The sequence below is a fragment of the Emydura macquarii genome, unplaced genomic scaffold, assembly GCF_026122565.2.
Source record: "Emydura macquarii macquarii isolate MOO-44397 ecotype Brisbane River unplaced genomic scaffold, CSIRO-AGI_Emac_v2 contig_1348, whole genome shotgun sequence".
Taxonomy (NCBI): Eukaryota; Metazoa; Chordata; order Testudines; family Chelidae; genus Emydura; species Emydura macquarii.
The window spans coordinates 3,329,803-3,357,723 of NW_027131485.1; the positions used below are offsets into that span (position 1 = coordinate 3,329,803).

The following is a 27,921-nucleotide window of genomic DNA, read 5'->3' on the forward strand; positions in this document are numbered from 1 at the left end:
TGCCTTCTAAGCGAGGCAAGGTGGATGCTTTAAGGTTACACGGGCGAGATCTGCTGCGCAGAAGCGCGCAGCCCTTCCCTGGAGCGGCGCTGGAGCCGCTTGCCGAGCCCTCCCCGCCTCCCCCCCGCCCCGTGCCGCAGAGGTGACAGCCAGGGTTTGGGCTGGCAAGGGGAGGGGGTGCATCTAGGCCCCCCCCCTCCCAGCCCCCACTACTTGTTGTTTGTGGTTTGCTGCCTGGAGTACTCCGGGGGGGCGGGGGCGGGGGGGAAGGGAGGGAGGGTGCTCGTGGTATAATCTCCTGCTCGGGATAATTTCACACTCCAGACAGCCCGGGAACCCTCCCTGCCCCAGGCGTTCGGCTGCCTCCTCCTCGCCCCGATCTGCCGAGCCGGTGCCGGGCCCCCCCCCCCACGCGGGGATTTCAACCTGGCCTGCCCCCGTGCAAAGTGGGGAAGAAACGGCACCAGGCGGCAGCCTGAGATCTCGCAATATTGCTCCGGGTTTTTTTTTTTTTGTTTTTTTGCTTTTTAACCTCACCCCAGCTTGGGGGGGGGAAGGGAAAAAAGCGGGGGCCTTTTCCGCGGGAGAAGCAGTCCGAGCCCTATAAATAAAGCTCCCTCCGCGAGGAAGAGGCTGGTGGCGGAGACAGGGCCGGGGAAGGGCGATGGTGCGAGAAATAAATAATTAAAGGGCCCTGCCGCCGCCGCCGCCGCTGCCGGGGTTTGCCTCCCGCTGGGGAAGGGAGGCGGGTTCGAAGCCGTCTGGAGGGGGGCGAGCGCTCTCAGACAGGTGATGGGCGTTTCGGCGGCGCTCCGGATTGACTCCTTGGGTTTCACTTTGGTCTGATCTAAGCAAATATGCAGAAGTACCGGCTGGTCTAGTCCTAAAGCCAAGAGGAGCGCGAGGGAGAAGGAGAAGCGGAGCTCCTCCAGCAAAGGGAACATACAAAAAAAAAAAACCCAAACCAAACCCCCCCCCGCCCCGAGACTCCCAGCCTGCAGGACGCACGCCGCGCCAGTGTCTTTCCCCGAGGGATGGTACTGAATTTCCCAGCCACAGGCGCCGGGCTGGAGCTCCGCCGCCACCGCACCGTTGCATTTCCTCCGTGCCCAAAGTGCATTACAACGCGATGAGGACCTGGGTTTGCATTTGGCTGATAGGTTTGTGCTACCTGCCCCTCGCCTTCCCTGAGGTAGGTGAGCCTGGCTTCTGGCATTGTTCATTCCTCGGCAGCGGGGTGTGTGTGTGTGTGTGTGTGTGGGGGGGGGGGTGCTTTTAAAGTGTTTAGATTTAGGAGATCGTTTGCAAGGGAGAGCTCCCAGTTTTAACCTGGGGCTCCAGTGTGGTTAGTTTCCTGCAGGGCATCTCCCAGCATTGCCGCCCGGGTTCTTGCTGAAGCGATTAGCTACTGGGGCGAGAATTTCGCAAAGACAAAAACAAGTTGCCATTTACTGTCCAGGGATGACCGTGCATTTTGCTCCAGGGTTGGTTTTTTTTTGCGGGCTGCATGCCTTTTGAAAAAATTAAATCCCCCCCCCCACCTCCTCTTATCGTTTTCTACACCCCCCCCCCCCCGGAACGCAAACAGCCCTGCGGGATTATTTGCAAAGCAATCCGGGCTCGGACCTGTTGTTGCATGGCAAGGAGAGGGAATTAGAGCGCAGTTTCCTGCTACCGAGAAACTAGCAGGAACCCGCGGATGAAAGGACCGAGGAGCAGTTTACCATCCTGGGTTCACATGCACCCACCATCTGTGTTTAACACAGAAATCATGAAGCCCCCGCTCCCCCCAACTACAGAGCTGAAGTTGTTCTAATGCGGCCCAAAAATGCAAAACATAACCCCCCCCCCTGCACCCACTTATGTGGGGCTCAACCAGGGCAAAGTGGGCATTAGCTTGACCTAAAGCCGTGTGTCCTACCGTGTGGGCAGGAGATTCCTACGGAGCTGGATGTAAGAAAAACACGATTTTCTCTGTCGGGGGATTATTACAGGTGGCCATTTGTAGGGAATGAAACGGCCCGACAGGACCATTGAACCCCCACTTTGCGTCTTGGTAGGGGCACAAGGGAAATGCCCCCGCCCGAAGCATCGTACCTGGGGGGGTTATTACTGCGATTTGAAGTTGCATTTTCTTGTATGCCCCCGAAGTGGGTGGGATCGCCTTAGCTCTAGGGGGCATGATCTCTCTCTGCCTCCCCGCTGGGGCGGGTGCTGACGCCCTGGGTTGGTGTGAGCTTATAACCACCTGGAAAACTTTTCTTTTATCCCCTTTTTTTTGGGGGGGGGGTAAGTTTTGGGGAGGTTTAAGGCTCTCTCTGCCTGGCAGAAACTTCCACCAGCGCCCAGATGAAAGCGTTAAACAGTTGCTCAGGGCAGAGCCGTGGCGCATTTCAACTTGATCTCTTCTGCTGGCGGTGGCTGGATAAAATCCGAGGCACCCAGGCAGGGCGATGGGGTGGTGAACGCAGGAAGGCTCGAAACCGCGTGGAGGGGAGATCTGAAATGTCTACTGGAAACACGTCCAGTAATCGTCCCTTCCCCCTCCCACCCCCACGCCTGGAGATGCCCCAGACGAGTAACCTGGCGAGCCCGGCTGAGCATGTTCAGCAAGGAGCCCGTTTGATAGCATTGCAGGCGAAAAGCCCTGTTTGCACCCCGACCGCTCGCGTAGCGGGGTGCAGCTGAGCGCTTTCTGGAGTTTCCCCGGGCACACGCTCAAAGGTGATCCTGGAGCAAGCGGGGGAAGCAATGATTCGGTGTTTTGTCTGTTTGAAGGAAGCTGAAATTCCCCAGGAGCTAATCGAGAGACTGGCTCACAGCGAAATCCACAGCATCCGCGATTTGCAGCGCCTCCTGGAGATTGATTCCGTAGGTAAATTATTCTCTTTCCTTCCTTGCCTTTTTATTCCACTGTTCAGAGGGGTGGCACCTGGGCCCACAGATCAGCACGTGTCTGCCTGTGGGGATGGCTTTAAAGAGACGGTTTCTGAATATTTGCCGTTCACTCTTCTCCAGCGCGGGACAGACAGACAGACTTAGCCCAAAGGTCAGAATCCAAGGAGGGAAACCAGAGGATGATGATGAATCAGGCGTTTCTCCTCAATCAGAGCAGGGTTCTTAAGAAAGTCCCAAGAACAATTACCTCAGAAAAGGATCCATTTCCAAACCAGGCTCATTTTGCATTTAAAAATCAAACCATCAAAAATGATCTGCCATGAAATAAACGATGCATTTTTTTCTGGGTGTAATATTTAATGTGGTGTGACCTTTATCAGATCTCTTTATCAGCAAAAAAGAATTTCCCATAATAATTATTGCTGCTATTCCACTGCACAGTTATCTTTAAACTACTGTCTGAGAAATATTTATTTGAAACAATATTTATGAATGAAGTAATGTCTCTTCAAGATCTGGGGCTTATTGAAAGAAAAATAAACGGTCCTTACTGATTTTAAACAGGAACCTTCCTATGGAGTGTACAGACACTCATTCAGAAGAGAATAGCAGGAGGTTATTTTCTGCACCATTAGGCTTGTGAGAATGTGCAATTCACTAATGCTCTACACTGGAACAAATCATTGCAGTATTGAATCAAATCTCAGGATCATTGCATTATTGAATCGGAATCATTACATTTCAATTGATGCACTTAGCTTAGCTGTGGGTGGTTTCTTCAGGTAGTTTGTTAAAGAATAAACAAACAGACATCCTCCATGAACCAAGGGTAAACTTGTAGCTATCTAAAAGCGCAAACAAAAAACCAACGAGTTGTTGCTTGCACTGGTATTGGGAGTTCTCCATTTAAACCATGTGGCATGCATTTTGGTAAAATATAGACTAGGCTCAATCACCTACATTCAGTGTTGCAACATCTTAATCATCTTATTTTTTTAAAATGAAAGAATAGGGAACAGAAATGTACCAGAAACATAATTTACAGAGATGGCTTTCCTTTTTCATGATACTGAGCAGTAACTGGTGTTCCATTAAACTGAAATTTTACAAATTTTACAATGCTTTCACAATAGGGACAAAATAAGGAATCCATATGTCCTCACCTAAAATTTATATCATGCTTTATACCATACAAATGCATAAGGACCTAATCCTGATGTCAACTGGAGTCAGTGAATGTTTTGAATTTGAACAGAGTTTTTATTTCCTGTGCCTTTGAGTCAATAATCTGTAGATACAAGAATATATTATTTTAAAATATGTCAGTGAATGTAGCAGATCAGAGGAAGTTATTCCAGGCTATAATTACTTACCTAATTGCAAATGTCAAGCAGAAACAGTTTTTTGCAAAATTAAGAAGTTAACCATAAATGTATTATTTCATTTTGCTGTTTTACTGCAAAGCATCAGTCAGGAAGTACCAGAGAAACAGGAAATATAAATATTTTAATATTTAAACATGAAACATTAATATTTTAGGGTATGAATTTATAACCCCTCCCCCCCAAAGATATAGTCCTGCACATTTATTTTTACTTATGCGAGTAGTCCTTATCCAAGTGTTAAACGGTTACTCTATTCTGAATAATGGTTTCAGGATTGGGCCCTGATGGAGGTAGGTAGTCATTTACAATCTCAGTTTATGCTTAAACACATCACTGGGCCCAGTCCTGCAGTCTTTACTTTCATAAGTAATCCTTAGACCCCCAAATATTATTATAGTTATACAAAATCAATTAAAATTGAAATCAGTGGGCCTACTTTGGTGATAAAGGATTGCAGGACTGGGCGTGTTTGTTGTATATAAATAAAGTTAGCATGGACTAGAAAGATTAGCACTGCTAAGATAATATTTCACTCAATAATCTTTCTTTCAGTTTAAAACATTTGTTACTTATAGTAATATAACTGTATTGTAAAAGGATTGGTTCAGTTAAAGATCTATGCAGCCGTTATATTGATATTTTTGCAGCATTTACTCTGTTTCATTATGGATTTCATAAAAAACAAAACCAAACCCCATACAACCCATCCAATCATTATTTTCTCCCTCATTTTGGTGCATGAGCTTGCAAGCCCTTTCTCAAGTGACTAGCTCTATTAAACTCAATAGGCCTACTCAAGTGAGTTAGAATTGCTCTCTTGGGTAAGGATTTGCAGAATTAGGCCTTCATGTAGTAAATGTCTGACGTTCCCAAGAAACGTATAGATCAGTAAAGGACAGGAGTCAGTGGAAAATGAAGTGAAAGGTCATTTTCTCTCAGATTGTAAAACAAATATAGTGCATATGTTTTTCACAAGTAAGTCTTGTAAGTCAGAGTGGGCAGCTCTTCCTTGCATTCTGACAGATTTTGACTCGATATTGTACTGCAAGGATGATTGATAACCCCTTCATAAAATTAGAAACCACACCCCCACACCATCTGGCATATTACTTAAAAGAAAAACACTATCCAACATGGTGCTTATCAATGTTTTCAATAAAGAAAATCTGGGCCAAATTCTTCCTTGATGGCCTGATCCTGCATTCCCTATTGTAAGAAAACGACCATTGGATGCAACAGGAGTTTTGTCTCAGTAAGGATCCCAGAAACAGGCCCTTATGAAAGATACACGGATGTGAATTCATTGAGTACCCCTGAGAGCAGAATTAAATCCTGGCTACTGAAAATATAAAACATGCATGATCCTAGGAATTAAACATCTCTAAAACTCAAGGTCCCCAACTTCGCCATTAACAGTTAAGAGAATAAATCATCAAAGTCATTTCCTTTACTCTGCCTGCAAAATCTCTTTGGTTTGCAGTGTGATTCTTACCATTCACACATTACCTTCTTCCTTTTGTCCTGTGGGTAGTAGAGTTCACTTCATCATCTATTAGATTTTCCTCTTGCCTCAGCACTGCTTGGACTGAGATATGAATCTCCCCACAGAGGAAACAATAGTTTCCCTGTACTAGTGGATGATGCTGGTGGGTGTGTTTCATTACTTGGTGTAAGAGCATCAACCAGGAATTGCTAGTGCTAATACAATGCTAAATTCTAATGGTGTATTATAAAATAACACACACACACAGAGAAAAATTGGTATTATGTTAGTTGATTCAATCACAAAGCGTCTAATTCATTAAAATCTGTTGACTTTAGTGGTCTTTGGATCAATCCTTAGTTTAAAAATGTTCAAGGATGCAGATAGTATCTTCTAGTAGGCCAGATGGAAACAGTGAAAGAAGCAAGCTTTTGAGATACATCTCTGCATTTTTTCTCTTTTTCCCCTCCCTAGATACGATGTAGGGAATGTGTCTCTGGAAAGCTTAAATACTATAAAGTTATTCTTTTTTAGTTACTAAATTACAACTCTCCAAAGAAAAATGCATCTTACATGTTGTTATTTTAATTTCTTTTAGTAGATCAAAGTTTAAAACTTAATGATGATCTCTGAGTTTGGATGTCACAAGGGCATATTTTACACCGGATAGAAATATGATCAAACAGTCTGATTTTGCCTCGGGCTTTTGGGAGTATAACTGATTTGTAAGAAAGATTGTATTTGCTATTGTGTATTGTACTGAATTTCTGAAAGAGAAATAATGAGAATTTCATAAGCTGATGATGATACTAGGAAATTTGGGCCTCCATTTTTTGTACACACATCGAGATGACACTTATTTAGCAGAATACAAGTAAGGTGGAGTGCACCATTTAGGACTGTACCTTATGCACAAAAATTATATGAGTAAATGAGGACACTATACAGGTATATAAGCATTTATATACCAGTTATCTTAGTTTTAGGGCCTTTTTCACATGCTTATTTAGAGAGTACAGTAATCACATTATTGGCAGAGTGTCATAGGAACGCTGAGATTTATGTATTAGCTACTCTGTGACATAGTGGAAAAATGCCAATCTGACAAAAAGAACAATTTCAGCTACATTAATGGACTGACCAGGGCTAATTGCTAGAGTTTTTCTACCCATCATCAAAATGTTGTCGGTGCATCAATGCATAAAAGATTAAAGAGAAATTACTTGATCAGCTGCCATGAAAACATTTTTCTTTTTGTTAAATGAACTACCCCATCTTAAAAGAGAGCTGCATTCATCTTGCTCAGCACAGCATCCTCAAAGTTGACTTAGCGACCGGTATGTTTCAATATTTATAAATTGGGGATCATTCTTTTTTCTTTTATTCACATATCTAAACTCTCTGTTCTCAGGACCTGACCTTGCCAGGCGCTCAGCACCCACAACTCCCAGTGAGTTAATGGGGAGTAGAGGAAACGCTGCATTTCTGAGGCATTGGGTACCTGCAGCTTCATTCTCTTGATAACTTTTATCTTGTGGGAAAATTGGCATCATTTCTGACACCATTTGTTCAGGAGCCTTTTGTCAAATCACAAGTTTATTTCCATGCTTTAGCATATAACAGAAAAGTTATTTTTCGAATTGCTGAAACAGCATTGTGCTAACCATTAAAATGGTAAAAATTCCTCCTCTTTCATTGATTTCAATGGAAGTTAGGTGCTTAAATACCTTTGTATGCGCAGGTGCCTAAACGGATACAATATAGGCCAACTGCTTTCAACGCTTTAGCACAGTTATCTTATAATAGCCACATGCCCCACAATTCTGCTTATAAAAATACACCAATGACTAAGTGGAAAAAAAAAAAGCATTTTGTATGCATGTTTCATAATGCATTTAGATGTCAGTGGAACTTGTTTTTACAGTCAGCTGTTAGTGGTAGAGCAGCTCCACTGTTTTTGCGCTTAGGAAGTGCACCCATCCGGGCATATGGTTGTGTAATAATTGCATTTTATAGCGATACATCAATATATATGATAAGCCAGGGGCCTTCAGCACCTTAGGAATTATCTAATAATAAGCACATTCTTCCCAACATGTTATTTTGCCTATAACCTGATGGTAGAATAAGGCTAAATGGATCTGAGTTGTGTAATTGTGGTCCTATAAACATGTGGTTTAACATAGTGGTTAGTTGATGAGATTACTTCCTCAACCCTACCGGATTCGTAAAGCAGTATAACATGAATGAGTTTTGCTAAACAGGAGCTTTGCCTAGTAAGGGATAGAGGATTGGAACTTGTTACACAGGGCTGCCATACTGCTGCTGTTACAACTCATTTCTTTTGTCAGCAAGATGGCCGCTCCCAGCAGGAGGCTGGGCTCAGGAGTATCAGTTTTACAGGTAGTCTTTACTTTTTAAACACTGTTGCAGATAAGCAGGAAGGCTTCGAACTCTGTGCAAGTCCGGCTCTCGGGCTAGGCAAAAGTAATGCAGCTTGCTTTTGAACTACAGTTTATTGTGTCAAGGAGAGCGAGGCAGCCAGCGTTTAAGGGGCCATATGGGAGATCATTAAGGGTTTGGTCCTGTGAGGTGGTGACTACTGGCAGATCTCATTGAGTAACAAAGAAAGGCCAGCATAAATCAGCATAACTTCACTGAGGTAGGGTTGGAAGGATGGCCTAGTGGGATTTGGGAGACCCAGGTTCAATTCCCAGCTCAACCGCCTACCTCCGAAGTGATCTTGGATATGTCACTTAATCCACCCTATGCTTCAGTTTCCTATCTGTAAAATGGGATAAATATTTCCTTACCTTACAAGGGTGTTGTGAGCATAAAAGCCATTAGTCATTGGTGTGATGAGAGGCACATCAGTACCTAGACAGACAGGGGCTATGCTGATTTACACCAGCCAAGGATCAGTCCTGCTGTTTTAGGAAATGGGCAGGCGTGGCCAACAGATGTGTGAAGTGTTTGCTGGAGGCTACAATTGCATAGCCTACTTAGCCTGCTTTTTTCCACCTACAAGATGATGCCATTTTTTTAAAAGAGGAATTACACACTTGAGGGCAGGTGCTTCTTTCTAGGGTGCTGAAGGCACCTGGCCTCTGTCTTTATGTCTCACTATGCACCTGAGGTGTGCAATTATTTCACAGCCGCATGCTCTGTTGGGTGTGACTCCTTGTGGGAGGGTAGGGGGAAGGAGTTGGTTTATTTATAGAGCAGCCCTGTGTGATCCATACTGTTAACATACATAGCTGAATGTATAACAAGTTCCATTACAGTCTGGATGCATTGTGAAACATGCATATAAATGCATTGGAAGCAGAAAGAACTGCAGAGTTTAGAAGGCCTGCAAAGCCTTAGAAAACAGGAGACCATTACATTCGGTTAGCAAGCAGAGAGTATGATTTTTTTTTGTATGCCACCCACCTACGTTTTTCATGCCTATTACATTGAAGGCATTGGTGAAACCTATAAACATCCCATTACGTCACAGAGGGCATTCCAACAGGCAGATTACCAGACATATGAGATGTGTTGGAATTTAGCTACATTTCAGTCTGTATTTTGTTTATACCAACCCTGTATGTGCTCATAGCCTCCCAAAACCCGCTGCATGTGACATGATCTGGGACTGCTTTGTTTAACAAAACCAAATAGCGTTGTGGTCGTTTTGTTGTTTTTTATGATAAATGAAATGCCAAGTTTTCCATCTTTGCTTTTTCTCATGGCCCTTTAACCCATGTGATAGGCTTATTTAGGGAAAAAGACAAGCCTGGATGCAATCCCAGAGTCTGTAGTAGCTTCAGATGCCCCTCCAAAGGTTAGGATACTTCACAAGAGATTTGTTCTGCAACAGAGAGACTAAAAGGAAACCCAGACTAGTTACTGCTTGTCTTTGAGTTAGCCAGACAAGAGAATGTTTATAGGAGCAGCATTATTACTACAACACTATATCTTATATTTTAGACTCACACCAAAACTCTTGGAATATCTTATAAGAGAACTTCAATCTGTGTATCAGCATTATGAAATATTGTTATTCTTATTTCTGTACTCTAGATTCAGTTAGAAAGTTTATTATGCCTCTCACAGGAAAAATGCAACGGAATTAAAACAGAATTTCCCCTGTATCATACAACACACACATTTTCTATTTTTTCCGTAAAATAAATATTAAAGAGTTAAAAAATGCATATGTTTATGTGAGAAATTATGTATTAAATTCTGCCCTTACTTATTCAGTTTCATTGGCAGGAGTCTCACAGGATTATATATAAAGGCAGAATTCGATCCTATGTTTAAGGTTGACGCATATCTTTATACATTAATGGTGCAGAATAAAAGTGACTGTCGTGCTTATGACACAGTTAAGGTTTGATATTTTGTTTCCTACTTTAGGATATGACGATGTTTCAGAAACAAACCTGAGATCTCATAGTGTTCATTCTGCTAAACATGTTCAAGAGAATCACCCTGTACCCATTCGCAGAAAAAGAAGCATTGGTAAGAAACAACTAGCTATTTGTGCTTAAAGAACAAAATCATGGGGGGTCCTTTGGTTAGTCATGCAAGTCTCTTCATTGTGCAAAAGAAAAAGTAGAAAGTGAAATGGTCTTTTCCTTCCAGTTATGTGATTTTTCCACAAGTCAGTTGTTGCATCAGAGTCACCTTCTGGTGGGTAATCCATCCACAAGAGACAAGCAGGAATAAATTCTTTACATTCATTTTCTTGTTGCAGCTTGTTAAAAGGGAGCCCTTAGTTAGAAAACGTGGCCATATTCAATGCATAATTCATAGTGTGGGGAACAACTACTGCAATTTGCTTTTAAAAAAAAACATCAACAGTTGGTAGAGCTTTCGGTACAGAAGCTCTAGAAAAGGAAACAGCTTGGACTCTTTAATTCAAAACCAGTTTATCCAAAAATTTAGAGAAAGACTGAAGTGCTATGACATTATTTCCCATCTTTACACAGGAGACCAGGCATGTTTACAAGACATTTTTTCTGATAAGTATTAATGATGGTATTCAAACAGAAGCCTGGATATAAAATAAGAGAGATATTAATTGATTTCAAAATGGCCTTTTTATGCAACAAGACTTGCTATATCTTTGGAAAACATGCATATTCTTATAGATGCTGTGGTAATTCATAGTCAGCATATTTAAGTTTAGGCTAAAATCCCATGAAATATATCGCACCGCACACTGTCAGCAGGGATTTGCAGTGTGAATTGGCAACTAAACGTCTCTAGAGAACAATGGTTCTGAAACCACCTGCTACAATTGGTGTCTTATTCTGCAAGATGCTGAATGCCTCCCATTAAAAGTCAATGGGAATGGAGGATCTCAGCAATTTTCAGGAGCTGCCTGGTATCTTGCACTGTCAGGCCCTTAATTGGCAGAGTTAACAGCATTGTGGGGATTGAGAAGAATCCTTCATCTGCTGTGATATGTATCCCCTCATAGAGTTGTTCTTAGCTTCCTCAGGGGTTTGCCCATCAAAATGAAACTGTTCCCAAAACACGCCAAAGCAAATGTGATCCTAGGCATTCAGGTTACAGGTTCAAAGCAGATCACATTTTCTTCTTTTTTATACTTCCCTTGAGGACACTGAAGAGTCTGGCCCCATCCCATGTTCATCACATGCCAGAAGCTGTAGCCTCTTTAGCAGGAGGGCAAAAACCAAGTTGCCTTCAAATAAATTATCACCATTCACGTTGCCCAGCTGGGGCTGCCATAAGAGAAACAAAGCATTCTTTCCCAGCCCATCCAAGAATGTCACTTCTTGAGTAGTCCTAGTTCATATCATTCTAGGCTGCAAGAGATCTCCGGTTGTGACGAGGCTGTCACCTAGCAATATCTCACAACATTGCTTTATTGCACAGCAAACATGCTACAGATAACCCTCAAATGCCTGAACCCTTGGTTGCTGTAGATTACAACCTGAATAATTTGCTCAGCTGAACATAGTACAGTATTATAGTCATGCTATTCTCATGGTTTCACCTTGTTAAACAAAAAAAAAAAAAATCAAACCGTGCTCAGCTTGCCCAGCTTCATTCCGAAATAAGGGCTGCTGCCATTTGTATGACAGCTTGGTGTTAAGACCACTTCAGAACTGAAAATTGGAGAGAGCTGTTTCATAGACAAAGGGATGATGCATGATGTAGAAATCACACAGGCAGCTTGTGTGCCGTTTATGAAATGTGCTTTGTACGTGTGAAATATACATAGATGCACATTATTGTCCTGATCATGCAAAATAGCAAAGCTTCCATTGACTTCTGTGGTTCAGGACCAGTCCCTATCCAGTTAGCTTATCAGGAATTATGACAGTGAAAGTTTCAGACAGTGCCCTTGCTCAGAGTCACCTTTCAGACAGCCTGTGCCTCCTATGTATTTGTCTGCGCTTTGAGCTGCATTGGAACTTGAGCTGTGGAAAGCCCTTGTCTTATGATCTGGGCATTTGGAGCAACTCAGGCTTCATTCTGAGGTAGCATGCACAACTGAATGGGAGGCAAGATGTAACAGCCCATCCAACCCCAGAACACAGGCTTATCATTAATGTCAGCAATAGGAGCATAGAGCACCAGTTGCAAAAGCCTGGGTGGGAATCACTCTCTTAAGTACCTAATAGTGTAAGCATGTGTGCTCTAAAGTGAAAACAGCTGTTCACGTGGAAGTGTGGATTCTTCTGTTTGCAGAGGAAGCCATTCCTGCTGTCTGCAAAACAAGAACAGTTATATACGAAATACCTCGGAGTCAGATAGATCCCACATCTGCTAATTTTCTGATATGGCCGCCATGCGTGGAGGTGAAACGTTGTACTGGCTGTTGCAACACCAGCAGTGTGAAATGCCAGCCATCACGGATACATCACAGAAGTGTCAAGGTGAGCAAATTATGATTGTAGAAATATTAATGTAAGAGTCTGGGAGTCTGTAAAAGTAGCCATTCTTAGGTGCATCCTGTTTTGCATCTACCTTTACCAGCCTTATCCTAGCAAAGTCAGTCAGATATCTTGCACTGTTGTAAGTGAGCAGTTGCCTTTCATGAAACATGATTAGAGGAAAATGTTATTTTTGGATTTGATTTTCATGGATTCCTTTCTATCTTAAAGAAAATAGTTTTGATTGTGTCTTTCCCACGATCTCTCCCAGAACAGATCTTGAATTTAAAACGATAGGATGACTCAAGGGGTGTTGGACTGCAAAACCCACTGCATGGAATTACGTTCCTTTAATTAAATATTGTGCAGCCTAAATTGGGCTTTTATATGTGACAACATAACACTTTTGATCTGAAAAAATGTGTTCCAAATTATTGTCTCTCCAGGGATATAAGACTCAAGGCTTCATGGGGAATTTACTCATTAAGCAACCATTTCTCCCTGCCACAGGCTTCCAGTAAACATTCCATGAAGTGAATGGTATTTCTTGTATTTTGCTCTTGTTTATATTGGTGCAATTCATCAATAACTCTGCGGAAGTCAATGTTGCGCTAGCATGAGTGAGATCAGAATTACATATCATCAACCTCTGGGCCCCACGCTTGACTGCAAATTCTAAGGTCAAAATTCCATTTTTTTAAAAAAAAAACTCAAATATGGATTTGCCTGGCAGGATATGACTGAAGCGGCCACTGTGGTAATTGAGTAACCATAAGAGGTGCTGCTAATACATCTATTTAGTCATTGCACATTCCGAGTACAAAGCGTGACATCCCAACCAGTTATGAATTATCTGAACCCACAACAAAGTGTCTGAGCAGGGTTTTGTTAATGGGTTAAGAACGTTTTCACACTCTGATAAGCTGGAAAACATCTGAACAGATTTCTTCGGTCTTTCCAAAAATAATTATACTTTACACTTACATGGCAGTATTCATTTGTGGATCTTGATACACTTTGCAAATATAATTAAAAAGAAGAAAAAAAAATCAGAGACAACTTAAGTAACTGCTGGGCTGAAAACAAATTGGAGAAGTTTAAGTCCCATTTAAAATAGAGGCTTAGAATGAAAATGCCTCCTGACCTGTAACCGTGTCACTGGTGAGTGCAGTGTTATCATCTTTGGGTCCAATCCTGCTCCCAGTGAGTTTTGTGGGCCAGATTCTATAGTTAATTTCCTGACATGGTACAAATGCTGAGCAGAGCATTCCCCTGGCTGATGAGATTTCCCTGCTGGTGCATCTGCACCACAGCCCAGCTCTGTGTCTCTGCCCCTCCATCTCCCACTGAATTGCAGTGAGTGAGCCGGTGGCTCTGCCCCAGCAATCCCCCACTGGCATAGGCTGTATTAAGGAACCTAAGCCAGTGGTAGAATTTAAAGCTTCCTTGCCGCAGCTTTAAGTTATGTCAGTGCTGGGGCTACTACCCCCCCCCCCCCCCCACTCCATTACTGCACCGAGAAAACGGTCTCATGCAGTTCAGTGATGCAGCATCAGTCCCTTGAGGATTACATTCCTTTTAATACGGGGGTAAGTTAAAAGGATCCCCATTGGGCAAGATGATTTCTCTGGCTGCATAAATAAGCTGACACCAGTGATATCAATATACACGTGGGCCAGTTCTTCAGAAAGTTCGGAGGCAATTCCCCTGCTCCAAACAGCAATTAAGTAACAAGAAGGACAAGAGGTCAAACCGAAACAGGATGCTCATTGTAGAGGTTGCCCGCTGACCCCACTGTCACATCAGAAATCTCCGAACAGAATCCGTGTTTGTTTCCTCCAGAGTCGGCTTCTCTTGTGGACTTTGATATAATTAGTTGTTTGATGAGGACTCCTGCATTTAGGGCTCGGTGGGTGTACAGGGCCGTTAGCTAGGAAAACCTTGCAGGAGGCTCCCAGGGAAGGTAGGAGTTGTTTTAGGGGGCCTGGCTGGGTTATTCCTGGAATGCAGTTGAGAGCTCCCTTGTTTTTTTCCATGTCAGGCTGGATAAAAGCTCTCTTTTGATTCAGACTGAAAGGGCTCCCCTCCCCTTTCATTGACAAGGTGGTGAGATCATAGCAAGCCTAGTCACACTGCAAAAATGTCCACCCGGAAAGGTCAGTGAGTGGGTTTGCAGACATATTATCTCACAGGCCAAAGCGAAGGAGGTTTCTTTATGCCCTTGGGGGACAAAGTTATCATTTATCAACGAGACCGACTGCTAGGGCTGGAATGCGGAGGGCTTAAAGCAGGTGCGTTGAAGGTGGGGACATGCCTCTCCTTGGACTTGTTCCTAAAGCCACTGAGGTCAATGGAAAAACTCCCACAGACTTCAGTGAGCTTTGGATCAGACCGCTTATGCACCAGCTGGTACCATCTAGCTGGGGAGTGGAAGCAGTGCTCTGGGCCAGCGCTGCTGGTGGCATTAGCCTCCCACAAAGGGGCATGGGGTACAAGGGTGCTTTGACCTTTCTCCACTTCCGCATTAGCCAGCGGATCTGACTGCGCCATTTCAGAGGGCGATGGAGCTCACCAGCCAGCATATGCTGTCCCGGGGGCTCCCTCTGCACTTCAGGCCCCTCTGAAATCTCCCTACCTCCAAATGCAGCCAACGGCTTTAATAGTCACAGAGTGATCCTTTCATCTTAGCTTGAAAAAAAGCCTCTGATCCTCTGGAATCTCTTTCCTCACGGAGCGATCAAGAAAAAAGCCGGGTCTGAGAAGCGGGGCTGCTGCTTGCCAACACAGCACCTATGTCGGATGTGTCTCCCTTTCCCCAAGGGAAGTTGTTTTAAACCCGTTGTTCATATCTAGCAGGAGAGAACATCTATTTGATTGAAATGAAATGCCTGTTTTAAAGTCACTCTCCTTTGTTGACCCTCAGGTGCTTATAAGCACAAGCTCTGTTGCTTGCATTTTTATGCTAAAATACTTGAGGATTCAGTAATTGGACCAGACTTTTTTTAAAAAACAAACACTTCCTCAAGAGAAAGGGGTAGTTGTTCAGGAGAACCAGACTGAAATCCAGAGACATGATGGGGGTATCTGAAGAAGTTAGGCCTGCCTTGGGTACCATCAAGGGAGAATATGCCTTTAGGTAAGACAAACAGGCAGATTGATTGTTGTTTTAAAATCCTTTTTCTTGAAATGTCTTGCTCCTTCTGTTAAAATAAACGATACTTTGGTTTTAAGAAAGCTGTCTTATCCCTGGATATCGCTAGTCAGACTCCGGAAGGGAAGAACCCCAGGTACCCAAGCTCATTTAGACCTGCTGGGTAAGAATGGGTGATTCACAGGGAGCTGTAGCCCAGGGTGCGGTCTAAGAGAGAGAGAATTGCACAATTCCACCCCCATTAGCGAAGGCATGAAGACTGGGATACATGACAGATAGTGTTGCTTGGTGCACTACTGGAAGGTGTTCAGATACCATGGCGATGAGTATAGTACAGTATAGTGAAGACACACTCAGTGACACCAGAAAAGAAACGGAGGTGCAGCCAGCCCTGTAACTGTGACAATAGCCTCTATTAAACCCCAACCACATACAGGGATCAGTGGCTGGTGAGTCCCGACAGCAGTAAATCCAGCAATCCTACACCCAAAGAGCCCACTTGGCACTGCATCCTGCTTCCTCTACACCGTGCAATGGAACTGTAGTGGTTCCTCTACCAGTAAGGCCCTCTGCTCTAATTATGCGTATCCTGGTAGGCTATCCATGAGGTCACACATGTATGGTTTAGGGGAGAATGTCTTTGGCCCTGGACATCTGAATAGCAGGAATCCATCAGTAAACAAAGCACTGCTTGAGGTGTATTGAGTTCTTATCTCTTCGGTGTCACTGCCCAGTCCAGGGCATCGTTTCCCTCTGAGTAAGGTTTAGTGCTTCCAGCCAAAATGAAAGTCCTCCCCTTCCAGGGCAATCAAACAAATTCAAAGCAAAATGATACACAAAATGCTCCTCTGGTCCTCCCCAGGTTCAATGGTCCTCCACCCTGAGGCAAAGCTAATCAGATCCTCTGTCCTCACTGGGCTAAATAGTCTCTTTCCCTGTGACTCAGGGTAAATGGCTCCTTCCTTGGTCCACCATAGGCCATAGCTATCTCCTTGTTGATGTAGGGGAGTGAAAAGGGGACTTCCGCCTACTCTCTCTGGAAACACCAGCCTGAGCCCCTAATTGTGGAGTCAACATCAGGCCTCAAGTCCTCACCAGTCCTGTTTTGCCTTTTCCTTCATGTGCTTTATCACTACCCTGGTTTTCTTTTGCTCCTCCTGCCTTTTACTAGGCCTCCTCCTATGTCCTTCCCACAGCCTTTTCCAGTCTGTTTCCTCTGCTCTCTTGGTGAAGAGCCACACATCATGTCTGATCTCTCCCTGGTTTCTCCTCTTCTGTGGGAAAGCTGCTCCTTATATTCCCTGATGCTCCTTCCCATTATGCCTTGCAGCATCATTCAATTCCCAGTGTCCCTCTGGGGACTACATCTCTCAGTTTTTTCTTGTTCTGTGCTGAAATGGGACCAGGCAATACTTAACCATTAACTTCCCTTAAAAATCAATTGCAAAACCCGTAACAGGTAGTGTTACAATAGTTTGTGTTCCATCAAACACAATCATGCTATGACTTTTTGACCTACTATAGGCAAATGAACTTTGCCTTGGCTGTGGTTTGACTTCAGCTGACTTTTTTGTGTCTAGCTAAAACCCAACAACCTCTATCTTCGTTCTTTATCTTGACCCCTCAATTGCAACTTTTAGAATTGCCTGAGTGCATAGAGCTTCATTCTATCATTCCGCCGTTGCTAATCCTCTTCTGAGCTAGAGCAAACTGATGCCTTTGTTAGTCATTTCATTTCTGAAAAGCATCCTAATTCAGGATTTTATTTCATGCCTGTTATGTTAAAGAGGGACCATCCAAGTGGGTTTTGTTGTTGTTGAGGGTTATAGTAAAAGTCATCTACCCTGCTGAGAGATTTCTTGTAAGTTCTTGTCCAGAATTAATTTTGTTATTATGCTTGTGGGGTTCTCAGGGTTTTCATGCCCAGTGTCCTGCCTTTTCCCTCTGCTTTGAATCCCTGATTTCCCTGAGACGGCATTGCAGACTGCCTGGGAAAACAGTCACTGCCATTCCTTAAGTATCACTGTTGAGCAGTTTAAAGCATCGCCTTCCCCTTGGGGCTGAGGATACCAGCAAGTGTTCCCACCAGACCAGATATTTTTATCTGAGCAACATAACTCTCCCCTACACTCCTTTCCCTCTCCCCCCTCAAACACAATAGGAATGTAGAAAACACCCCATAGAGGTACAAAACATTGTACCATAACATGTAGGTTATGGTTTATTATTTAAATTAAATATAGGAAGAGATTTAAAATACACAGATGGAACTTATCTCCCACATAATTTTTATAAAAATATTTTTGTGAGTTTTGTTGTTGTTGTTAAGGTTCTTGGTTTTGTTGCATTAGAGAAAGATAAAAGAAGCCCATGTTGAAACACATGGCTTGCTTATGATTGATTATTTCAAAGCAGTGGCTAGTACACAATAGTGTGTGGTTATCCTTCTCCTTCAAGCAACAAGATCCTGTGATGTCAAATCATCTATGGCGTATTACATCAGTTGTGGATCTGGCCCACAGCCTAATGTTTTAGCTTAGTATTAATTATAGATCCCATGGTGGCAGCAGATTTTATGAGACAACACAAACTTAGGAATTTAATTGTATTCAATGTTGCTTTAACCTGAGAAATGTAATGTTTACAGCACTTTATAAAGCTTCAGTCTTTACTTAGGGTTCTTGAAGGAGAAAGAGAGGCCTTGAGGCTGCTTTTTGTTTGTTTGTTTTAATGTACATTGCATTACACTGAAAAACTGTAGCTTTTAATTGGTCAATGTGAAGTAGGTTATCATTATAGAGTCTCTAAGTATCTCCTCCTACATCTTCCAGGCTGTGTAGTACAAAGGAAGTAGTGGAAGGCATGTGTATATAGTTATCTCACTTTGGAAAAAAAATAGAGATGGCCTAAAAAAATTAGATTACAGTTTTAGTTGCAAGTAATTTTTGATGATGCTGGTTAATTCCAGCAATTGTAATAAGCATGGCCAATATCCAAGCCATTTCATGATTGCTGGATCTCTTTCTGTCTTTCTGGTTATAGAGGTCTTAGTTGCTGTTTGTTATTGTAAATTTTAAGAATTAGTCATCCTTTGATGCTGGATTACTGGGATGTACCATAATATTTTCAAATCTTTGCATTCCAAGCCACGCTAGAGTTATACTCTGATAGAAGAGCCTGAAACATATTGCTGTGACCCATAGCTGACCTTTCAACAAAACATTCTGACATGTTAGAGCCAGCTCTAAATCTTTTTGTATGGAAATCTGACAAGCCTCAGAAAATGTCTTTAATGTGGACATTTTTACTATTGCATTGGTTTGTGCAGAACTGTTGTTTGCTGGGTAAATGAAAACAGGCTCCAGGTCTTGTTGACAAAGGGAGCAGTGACTGAAATGTAGATTTGAAATCTTGGCTCCATTGAAGTCAATGGCAAAACTCCCATTGATTTTACTGGATCTCAGGATTTCACTCTAGGCTTCTGCTACTCTCATTCAGATGTTCATTGGTCATGTGTGTCCAGAAAGCCAAAGGATGGTTTCTGACAGCTGGGAAGTGTAATTTTTTCCCCCACTCGTCACATTCATGTTATGAGAATGACTTGCTGCTTTTGGAAAGACAGATGGTCAATGTTTTCTCAGTGCTAAGATCGAGGAGCGTTAAAAACTGAGTGAACAAATCAGTACACAAAAGGGTGTAGTAAAAATTGTGGACATTGATAATTTTTTAACAAGCCTGCATATTTCACTGTTACACGGATTGGCGTTATGTCCTCAGAGCACACATTTGTGTCCATCATCTGAACTATGCAAGGGGTCAGAGACCCTCTCTCTCTCTATCTCTCCAACTTTAATTTGTATAAAACAATACGGTATCCACACTATTCAGTTTCATTGCTCTCCATGACAGCCCACAGACAGCCTCCCCCCATTGTCAAATGGGGGCCACATTCTGGATGGCACACCAGAGCCGAGTAGTGCTGCAAAACAAAGCAGTTAGAAGATTCCCCTTTGGATGGGATCCTTCCTTCAGCACCAAGTCCCATCTATATTGGTTTCACTCAGGTTTAATCTCAGTGGTGTTTGCACAGGGCACTAAGAAGGTTAGGCTAGCCAGTGTGATGGGGCCAGTGCATGCTAGAACAGTGTTTAAAACCTGAGTTCTAGCTTAGCTCTCTTCCACAGCTAGAATATGGTCCATGCTAGCCCACCAAACTCCATTCGAACCTGTTTATACTCTACTTAAGCATAATTGCTATATAAAGGCTAGACTGGGCTTGAAATGTACCTGGAACCTAAGTGCTAGTGAAATATGTACTCAGTATGTCTGAAGAAGTAACATTTCCACACAGTAGAGAGAGAACATCACTCAAGCAAGATGGATGTGTCTCAGCAAAGACTTTTTAAAAAAAGCTTTTAATCTCCTTTTCATTTTTCTCTTAGTTCTCCTTTAAAGGTAAATGAGCTCTCATTCACCTGGAACAGAGTTGCTGCAGGAAGCTTGTAGGACAGAGAGAGGGTGTCCCTTATGAAATATCATTCAGATCTAGGTTCTCAAAACAGCACGGATGCTTTCTATTTCTTCGTTGTTTGCCTTAGTCTTAAAAACAATGGGTAGTTCATCATCACTCTGGTGAAATGTTGTAGAGAGAAAAATATGTTAGAATCTGTAAATTCGTTCGACAAATGCAGTTTTGAGTCTGTATATGAAACTTTCCCTTGACTTAGAAAAATCCTGAAATATATAATTGCTCAAACCCCATAAATGGGAAATCCAACTCACAGTGTGACAGATGTACTTTTAGTTTTTTTGGGGGGAAAAAACCCTGATCTGTATGGAATTGCTGAACTTGTACGAAGGATGTGTCGTGAAATAAATAAGTATGTGATGCTGTCCCAGGATAGAGGCGGTTTGTATATTAAAGCACCCAATGACTCTATTCAGAAATATATGTATGTAACCACCTGTCTTAAGTCCTGTTATGCATTAATGTGTCTAAATACAAACACCGTTATTTTTTTAGGTGGCAAAAGTGGAATATGTTAGAAAAAAGCCAAAATTAAAAGAAGTTCTGGTGAGGTTAGAAGAGCATATGGAATGCACCTGTACATCATCAAATTCTAATTCAGATTATCGAGAAGAAGAAACTGGTATGTCTTCCTTTTATGTTTGTTCATGTGCTTTTATCAGATGGAAACTTACATTTGTTCTTATGGTAGTAAAGAATATGGACCCAACCCTGTTCCCATTGAACTAAATGAGAAAGCTCTCACTGAGAACCTCTCTGGGTTTTGAAGGCATGGAATTAAAACAGGATTTTTGTCGGTTACAAGATTTCGGATTCAAGGTTTAAATTTTCTTTTTTTTTTCTTTAATGCAGCCTTGGAATTAAATGTAAAATTCATAATATAAAAATCTTGCCTAACTGATTTGAAGGTTATACTGTTTGTAGCTTGTTGGTGAATTCTATCAAGTAGTGATATCCTAGACTCTTCTGAGATAGGGTTACAGCTGACAATTCACTTTACTAATAGGAAAACCAGGTTTGAAATGAATAGAACATTTTATTTGGAAAGAATTTAAATGTTCAAAAGTAAGGAATTTTGAAATTAAGTTTCCTTCTGCAGCCTTAATTCGGTTTCCATTTCTCTACCCATCCTTACAGAGATTGTTGCCAGTTGTCACGTTAAACATATGCCTGGCTTGTTGAGAATATGAATTACTAGGGAAAAAAAAGGGGGGGGGGGAATTTATGGATGTGTGGGGAAGAAATACTTACTTTCAGTGCGGCTTTCATAAAAACTATGGCCCAGGGTCTCTCCCGTATCAAGATCTACTCATCACATGGGCTAAGAGGCATTCAGGAAGCTGGTTACAGAGAAGCTGCCCAGCCTTAACCTCAGCCTCAGCTCACTGTGTGCCCTAAAGGATCATACACCAGTTTTAGATCTGGTGGAATACAGGTGTCCCCGGGGTGAGGCTGTCAGTGTAGCCTCTGGCGATGGTGTTTTATGCTAGCTGAGAGCTTCCCAATGATGGGGGTATTCTCAGTTAGCCAGGTAAGGTGAGATTTTGGCCACTTTGTGGTGCCTGAGTGATACCAGCTGGATGGAACAGGAGGGAAGAATCTGGTCCTATAAGTTGGAACTGTTGTGAAGCCACTGGCCAAGGAGGCTAATGTGTAGGGAGGACAGGTACAGGCAGATCTTTGGCCTGTATGTGGCTGGGTGTTTTCTTCAGTCTGTAGTAAGAACAGACTTAGTATCCTTTGGAATCTGTGTGGATGATTGGGAAAGGAGTGCAGAATGCCGCTGTGGTTGGTGTAGTCAGTCTGTAGATGGAACGAGGTGTTGCAAGGCAGATTAGATCAAGCTTTGTGATGACCAGGATCAGAGAAGGAAAGAATCTGCTGCTCAGATTCAGAGCACTACTGGCGCATGGGTGTGGACGGGACTGTCACTCGCACATCAGAGTTAGCAGCCATCGAAGAACTCATCGGTGCATCCACCATACTCTGCGAAGAGTGATGGTGCCATTTAGGAACGTACATGGAGTTATTGTCTGATGTCTTGCCTATATCAGGGGATAAAGTAATGTTTTCTTTTGCTTGTTGAGAAAATAGTTGGCCTGATAACGTAACTCCATTGCAATCAACCAAGACACAAGATGCTATAATCTCTAGATGTAAGTGGGAAGATGATCTGGTGAAGGATCAGATCTTAGTTCTATGTGGATTAGGGGGCCTGATACCACTGCAATCAGTGGAAAGACTCCAATTGACTTCAGTGGTTTTGGGATCAAGCTCTTGCTGGTTAGCAGTTTATACATTTGTCTGTAGAGTTTTGGCAGGGAGAGTGGATTTCTGTCCTCGACGTTAGGAAGGGGTTAGATAAAGATAAAGAGGGGAGGTTTTCTGTAGGTAGCAGCTAGCAGATGGCCAGGGTTACAGGGTGAAAGCTAACATCAATGCAGGAACCTTGATTTCCGATTTCCTTACTTTTGAGCATTTATTATTATTATTTAACTGTAACGTTCATCACTTCCTTCCTCCCCAATGAAATATATTTGCAGCAACAATTCTCTGTCTGAAAGTCTTTTGTCTGACAGGTTCCTTGGTGCGGGCTTGGTTTTTTTTCCAGTATTATTATTTTATTTTTCCTGGAGGCCACTTGCTATGGATTATTTTGGTCAATAAGCTCTGCTTATGCCCATGGTCACTATAACCGCCACGGGGACTCTGACGGTGCCGGGGGAGTATCACTGCCATGATGGATTTTTCAGAGGTTGTACTCCTATTGGTTGCAAAAGGGCCTGATTCTCCCCTTGCTAGCACCGTGTAACTCCACTGTGCCAGATCCTCTGTGGAACTGTGGCAATTTACCCCAGATGAGGATGTGGCTCATTGACTTCAGTACAGCTACTGCTGATTTACGTTGGTGTTACTAACAGGAGAACCAAGCCCAAAGGGTCTGAAACTTTGATAAGGAAAGCAGAGCAGGTGAACCTTGCCCGCTTTGGGGTTTCTTACAAATAGGAAACTTGCGAAGGGTTCCCCAGCCTCGGCCTGAGCTTTAGGCAGATTTTTTTTGCCTCTCACTCCTTCTCTCAAGGTCACATCTTTGCTTAGGAGGTCTGGGTTGCCATTTACCCTTTATGTGTTTATTCTGGAGTGGAGCAGTGGGCAGATCAGTGGTCTGATGTCATTCGGGTGGGAAAGCAACTGGCTGGCTGGTTTTGGTGCTGGCTTTAATTTGCCTCAGTTTCCCAGCAGAAGTTACAATTTCCTTGAGGTGACTGGCTGAGACTGTAACTTGGGTGAGAGCGTCTGCTGGAGGTTACATGTCCTGCAGACACCTGATGTAAATTTTAACCTCTTCAGAGGTCATCTCACTAGCTCAGGTACTTATCAAATGCAAGGCTCATCAGTTACAGTTTTCTATTTACTGGAGTCAGAAGCTCATGTCAGCAGAATTTACCTAGTTGTTTGTCTTAGAAGAGCTTTCAAGTTCTGTTGACATGCTTTGCTTTTACTTATAACCTCCTCTAGGCCTCTTGGGGAAGTTATAATCTACATGGAGAGCTGAAAAATTAGGCCTATGCTCTAGCTGTCATTGAGCACCAATAGGTAAATCAAGTTGGATGATGTTAGCCCAAGCTAGTTTGAGTTATGAATGGAGCAAAACATTTAGGAAAAATTGGCTGTTTTTCATATTTTTATAAATTGTTCTATGTTCCATACATGAAAAATCTTATTTGATCAACTTCAACGTTCCAAAATGTTTACTGTGGACAATGATGACCAAGCAGCTGAAATTTCAAGATGAAAAGCTTGTGTGTGTAAAACATGGGAGGTCAGTTCAGAATCCGGCTTATAGAGGGAATGACCAGAATGACAGAAGACAGTGATTCATATTCATAGTTATATGTGAAAAAATGTTTGTATTAGCAAGTGGATGGCAAGTTTAAAATAACTCAACTCTAGGGACTGAAAGCAAATATTGAATACAATATGCTAACAGTAATTACAAGGCAGATCTACCACCAACAATGCCATCTTTGGTTACTGGAGCTTTGTTTTTATATAATTACTTTACTTATGCAAACTCAATGCTTTACGTATTTCAAAATCAGACGTTATAAATACCTGTAATGCAAAAGGTTATGAGTATTCGTTGAGAGATAACAACTTGAGTTTTTATTACTTCAGTTTTCAACAAAATGCATTATCTTAGGGCTTTTTACCAGCCTGCCCTTATGTTAACAGGAAGGCCTAGGGAAACAGGTAAAAAACGGAAACGAAAAAGGTTAAAACCAACATAAAAACTACTGGAACTATTTGATAATCAGGTAGGACCTATATGCTGAACACCCTAATGGCACAAGTAATGGAAAACTTAATCAAATATCATCACTCCAACTTAATCACTGTTCAAAATCTTGACACTTGCTACCTCGAGGCTGCAAAGAGATTAGATGTGATTGGCTTTGATAATTCTGCCTGCTTGGTATTTTCCCTTTAAGCTACACATCACCATAAGCATCTTACATTCTTCAGCTACTTCCTCTTCTTGCATTTTATTTATTTATTTATTTATTGAGGGTGCTAATACTTAAGCTTCTTGGAAATCTCAAGTTCCATTTTCTCTGCTTTTTGTTTCATTATTTTTTATTTCTGAAGTCTAAGCATCCCATAATAATGCATGAATTGCCAGGTTACCAATGGTTTATGTTCCAAGCAGTTGTCTGTGAAAGCATTGAGTACGTATGGTAAATCTTATTACATGCATGACCATCAAACATTCTTTGGCCTGAACTGGGGACTGATTAAACATGCATTTGAAATGATTGGAATCACTGCATAATTTACAAAACAAGAGGACAGCTGGTCTGTAACGGGCCCTGTACCTAGACCTAAGAAACTTCATTGGTCTGGGGTCTTTCAGAGGAAGAATAGGATGCAAGAATAGGATGGCATCAAAATTTATAAAGTTTACAATGTAAGAAAAAACAAAACAAGAAATCTCTCATACAAAAGAGTGGCTTGATCAGCATGTTAGCGAAGTTTGATGTGACAGCTGGAAAATTTCCAAATTAAATATGGATTTTCTATTTCTAAAATATCTGAAGTCATATGAGCTGCAACATTTGCAGATGATTCTAGTGTTCTGAATGGGATTTAATTTGAATTTGCAGTAAATGTGTCTAACTGCTGGATGATGGGGAATTTAATAATTCAAGCACTTTTTTCTTTTTGCACATGAACTCCCAATGTCAGATTTCATTTATATGGATGTATCTTTTTGAAAGAATGCTAAACTTGATATCCTGTTTCAGATTAACAGGTATTTATTGGGAGTAGTATGATAGAAGCAAAGATTTTGTAAAATTCAACTTTAAAAGTCAGCATGTAAACTCAATCAAAACAGCATTTAGAACTTCTTGTCCCAGGTTAGTGAATTTCATGCAGAATAGTTTTCTTTAAAGTCGTCTAAGAGGAAAGGACCTGTGATTCTAATCATGGAGTTATTATATCTTTTTTCTTTCCTGCAGATGTAAGGTGAAATAAGCTAGAAAAAAAAAGAACTTCTCTCTGGGACATGGATGTACATGGTTTGTTACATTCCTGAACCTACTATGTATGGTGCTTTATTGACTGTATACTTTATTTGTTCTCCTATGTGAAAAAAACTGGCTCAAAAGAACACTTAATGAGAACAAAGAGACAATGTACATTTGTTTAATGTGACATCAAAGCAAGTATTGTAGCACTCTGTGAAACAATAGGAAGCTTCCCTGTCCAAAAAACCCACAAAACAAACAAAGAAAAAAGAAAAGAAAAAGACAGTTGAATGAATGGAGGATACCAAAAGTACTTTAAAAAAAAAAAAGGAAGAAGAAAAAAAAAGACAAAAATCTTAAGTGAATAGTGGATTTCTGTCAGAGCAGTCAACGGTGCTTAATGTCAAGAAATGTGCCTGCTTTCTTGATGAAGATGGATGGACACAAATGGACTTCAGGCACAAAAAAGCAGGAATGTATCAAATGATCAAATGCCACACAAACACTATAGAAACAGCACATCCTTGCTTGGTGGTGTTTTAAAGTCTATACAAAAAAGAATACCTTCTGGGGAGCCTTAAATGGATTTTTTTTACACCATAAAGTGATTATTAAGCTTTCTTTTTACTCTTTGCCTAGCTTTTTATTATCTCTTGGACTACATTTACCATAACACATATAGAAGACTGGTGTAACAGTAAGCAGAACACAAACATTATGGTATTTCTCCTAGTGGGATGCAAACTAATGAGATATATTAAAATAAAAATGGTATACCTATGCATAATTTTCTAGACGTTTCTTGGTTTATGTCTCCCAATCTCCCCCGTAATTTAAAGCATTTAAAAAAACTGATGTGTGTAAACAAATCATAGGATATCCATGCAAATATCCTTTTTTTCTTTGAGACTTATGCCAGTTGCCTAATAGTGATATTGTGTTAGCAATTGCCATTCTTATCAGTATACAAGTACTTTTATTTCACATGTTGGCGCTGTGTGAAATGTACAAATTCTTGTATCCGCATTGTACAATGTCATTGTGGCCTGGGAAAGACCTTGCTGCAAATAGTTGAACAAAACCTAAAATTCTTTATTTTTGGTAAAATGTTATGCTTTATGTGTATTCAACAGAAATATGTGTTTTGTAAAGGTGAAGTTTGTATTTTTATCTAAAATTAACAGTTTTATATACCTGAGAAAGCCTGCTATGTTTTCTTGAACACACACACAAAAAAAAACCAACAACAAAAAAACATTTTGTGGTCATATTTTTGTAGTTGAAAAGCCCAAATAATGTCAAAATATATTTTAACTATAACGGGGCAGATAAAATACTCAAGCACAAATTCCTACATTTTCAAAGTGCTGAGGAATTTAATTACTCAGCTCCTCTATGGACTATAATGGGAGCCACATGGCTAATTCTTGTCTATTTCTTTGGAAACGTAGGGTCTGTGCCAGCTATATCATGGCTACCCTGTTAGCCAAAATCACTGCCCCACCCCAGTGGTTTAGATGATATGTCCTTTGTGTTATTTTGATGATCACATTGGACATGTCAAATAAACTATTGGGTTCTTTTCTTTATGAAACTTCTCCAATAAGATGAAAGATTTCTCTCTCCTTTGTACAAAATGATAAAAGAGCAATTCTTGAGGATAATGTGTCCACCCTGAATTAAATGTCTCCAAATGAACTGCAGAGCTTTAAGATGTAACGAAAAAGAGATTTTTAACCTTTCCAGTTTTTAAAAATATAGTTAAAACATTCCCTCCCACCCATTATAGTTATGTCCAATGTCAACCAAACCAAACAATTTTAACTAACAAGCATCATTGGCTTCAACTGCTAATGCAGAGATAGAGTTAATCACTCTCCCATTTTATGATCAGCTTCCCAGTGTATTACATTAAGCACCAAAAACTGGAAATACATTTACTAAAACTATCTGTGCTTGTTCTTCACTAAGTGTACTGTTCACAATGTTATGCACATGAATGTATGTGTCTGCGTTTAACAGAAAAGTGTATAAAATGTAATTTATATA

General features: G+C 41.6%; 1 protein-coding gene across 4 annotated transcripts; it reads left to right on the forward strand.

The window, feature by feature from the left end:
* The first annotated feature begins 435 nt into the window (after nt 1–435).
* Nucleotides 436–27,921, forward strand: PDGFA (platelet derived growth factor subunit A). Of its 4 annotated transcripts, XR_010920316.1 has the most exons (8): nt 436–1,192; nt 2,779–2,875; nt 10,171–10,275; nt 12,478–12,665; nt 20,837–20,963; nt 24,578–24,660; nt 25,648–25,761; nt 25,864–27,921. XR_010920316.1 is itself a non-coding variant. In XM_067550917.1 (7 exons), exons 1-6 carry the CDS (start codon nt 1,130–1,132, stop codon nt 24,631–24,633), a joined length of 636 nt encoding a protein of 211 aa, XP_067407018.1. In that variant the 5' UTR covers nt 436–1,129; the 3' UTR covers nt 24,634–24,660; nt 25,864–27,921. The 4 variants fall into 4 exon arrangements, 2 of the variants coding, with proteins under 2 accessions (XP_067407018.1, XP_067407019.1); XR_010920317.1 differs by lacking the exon at nt 24,578–24,660; XM_067550917.1 differs by lacking the exon at nt 25,648–25,761.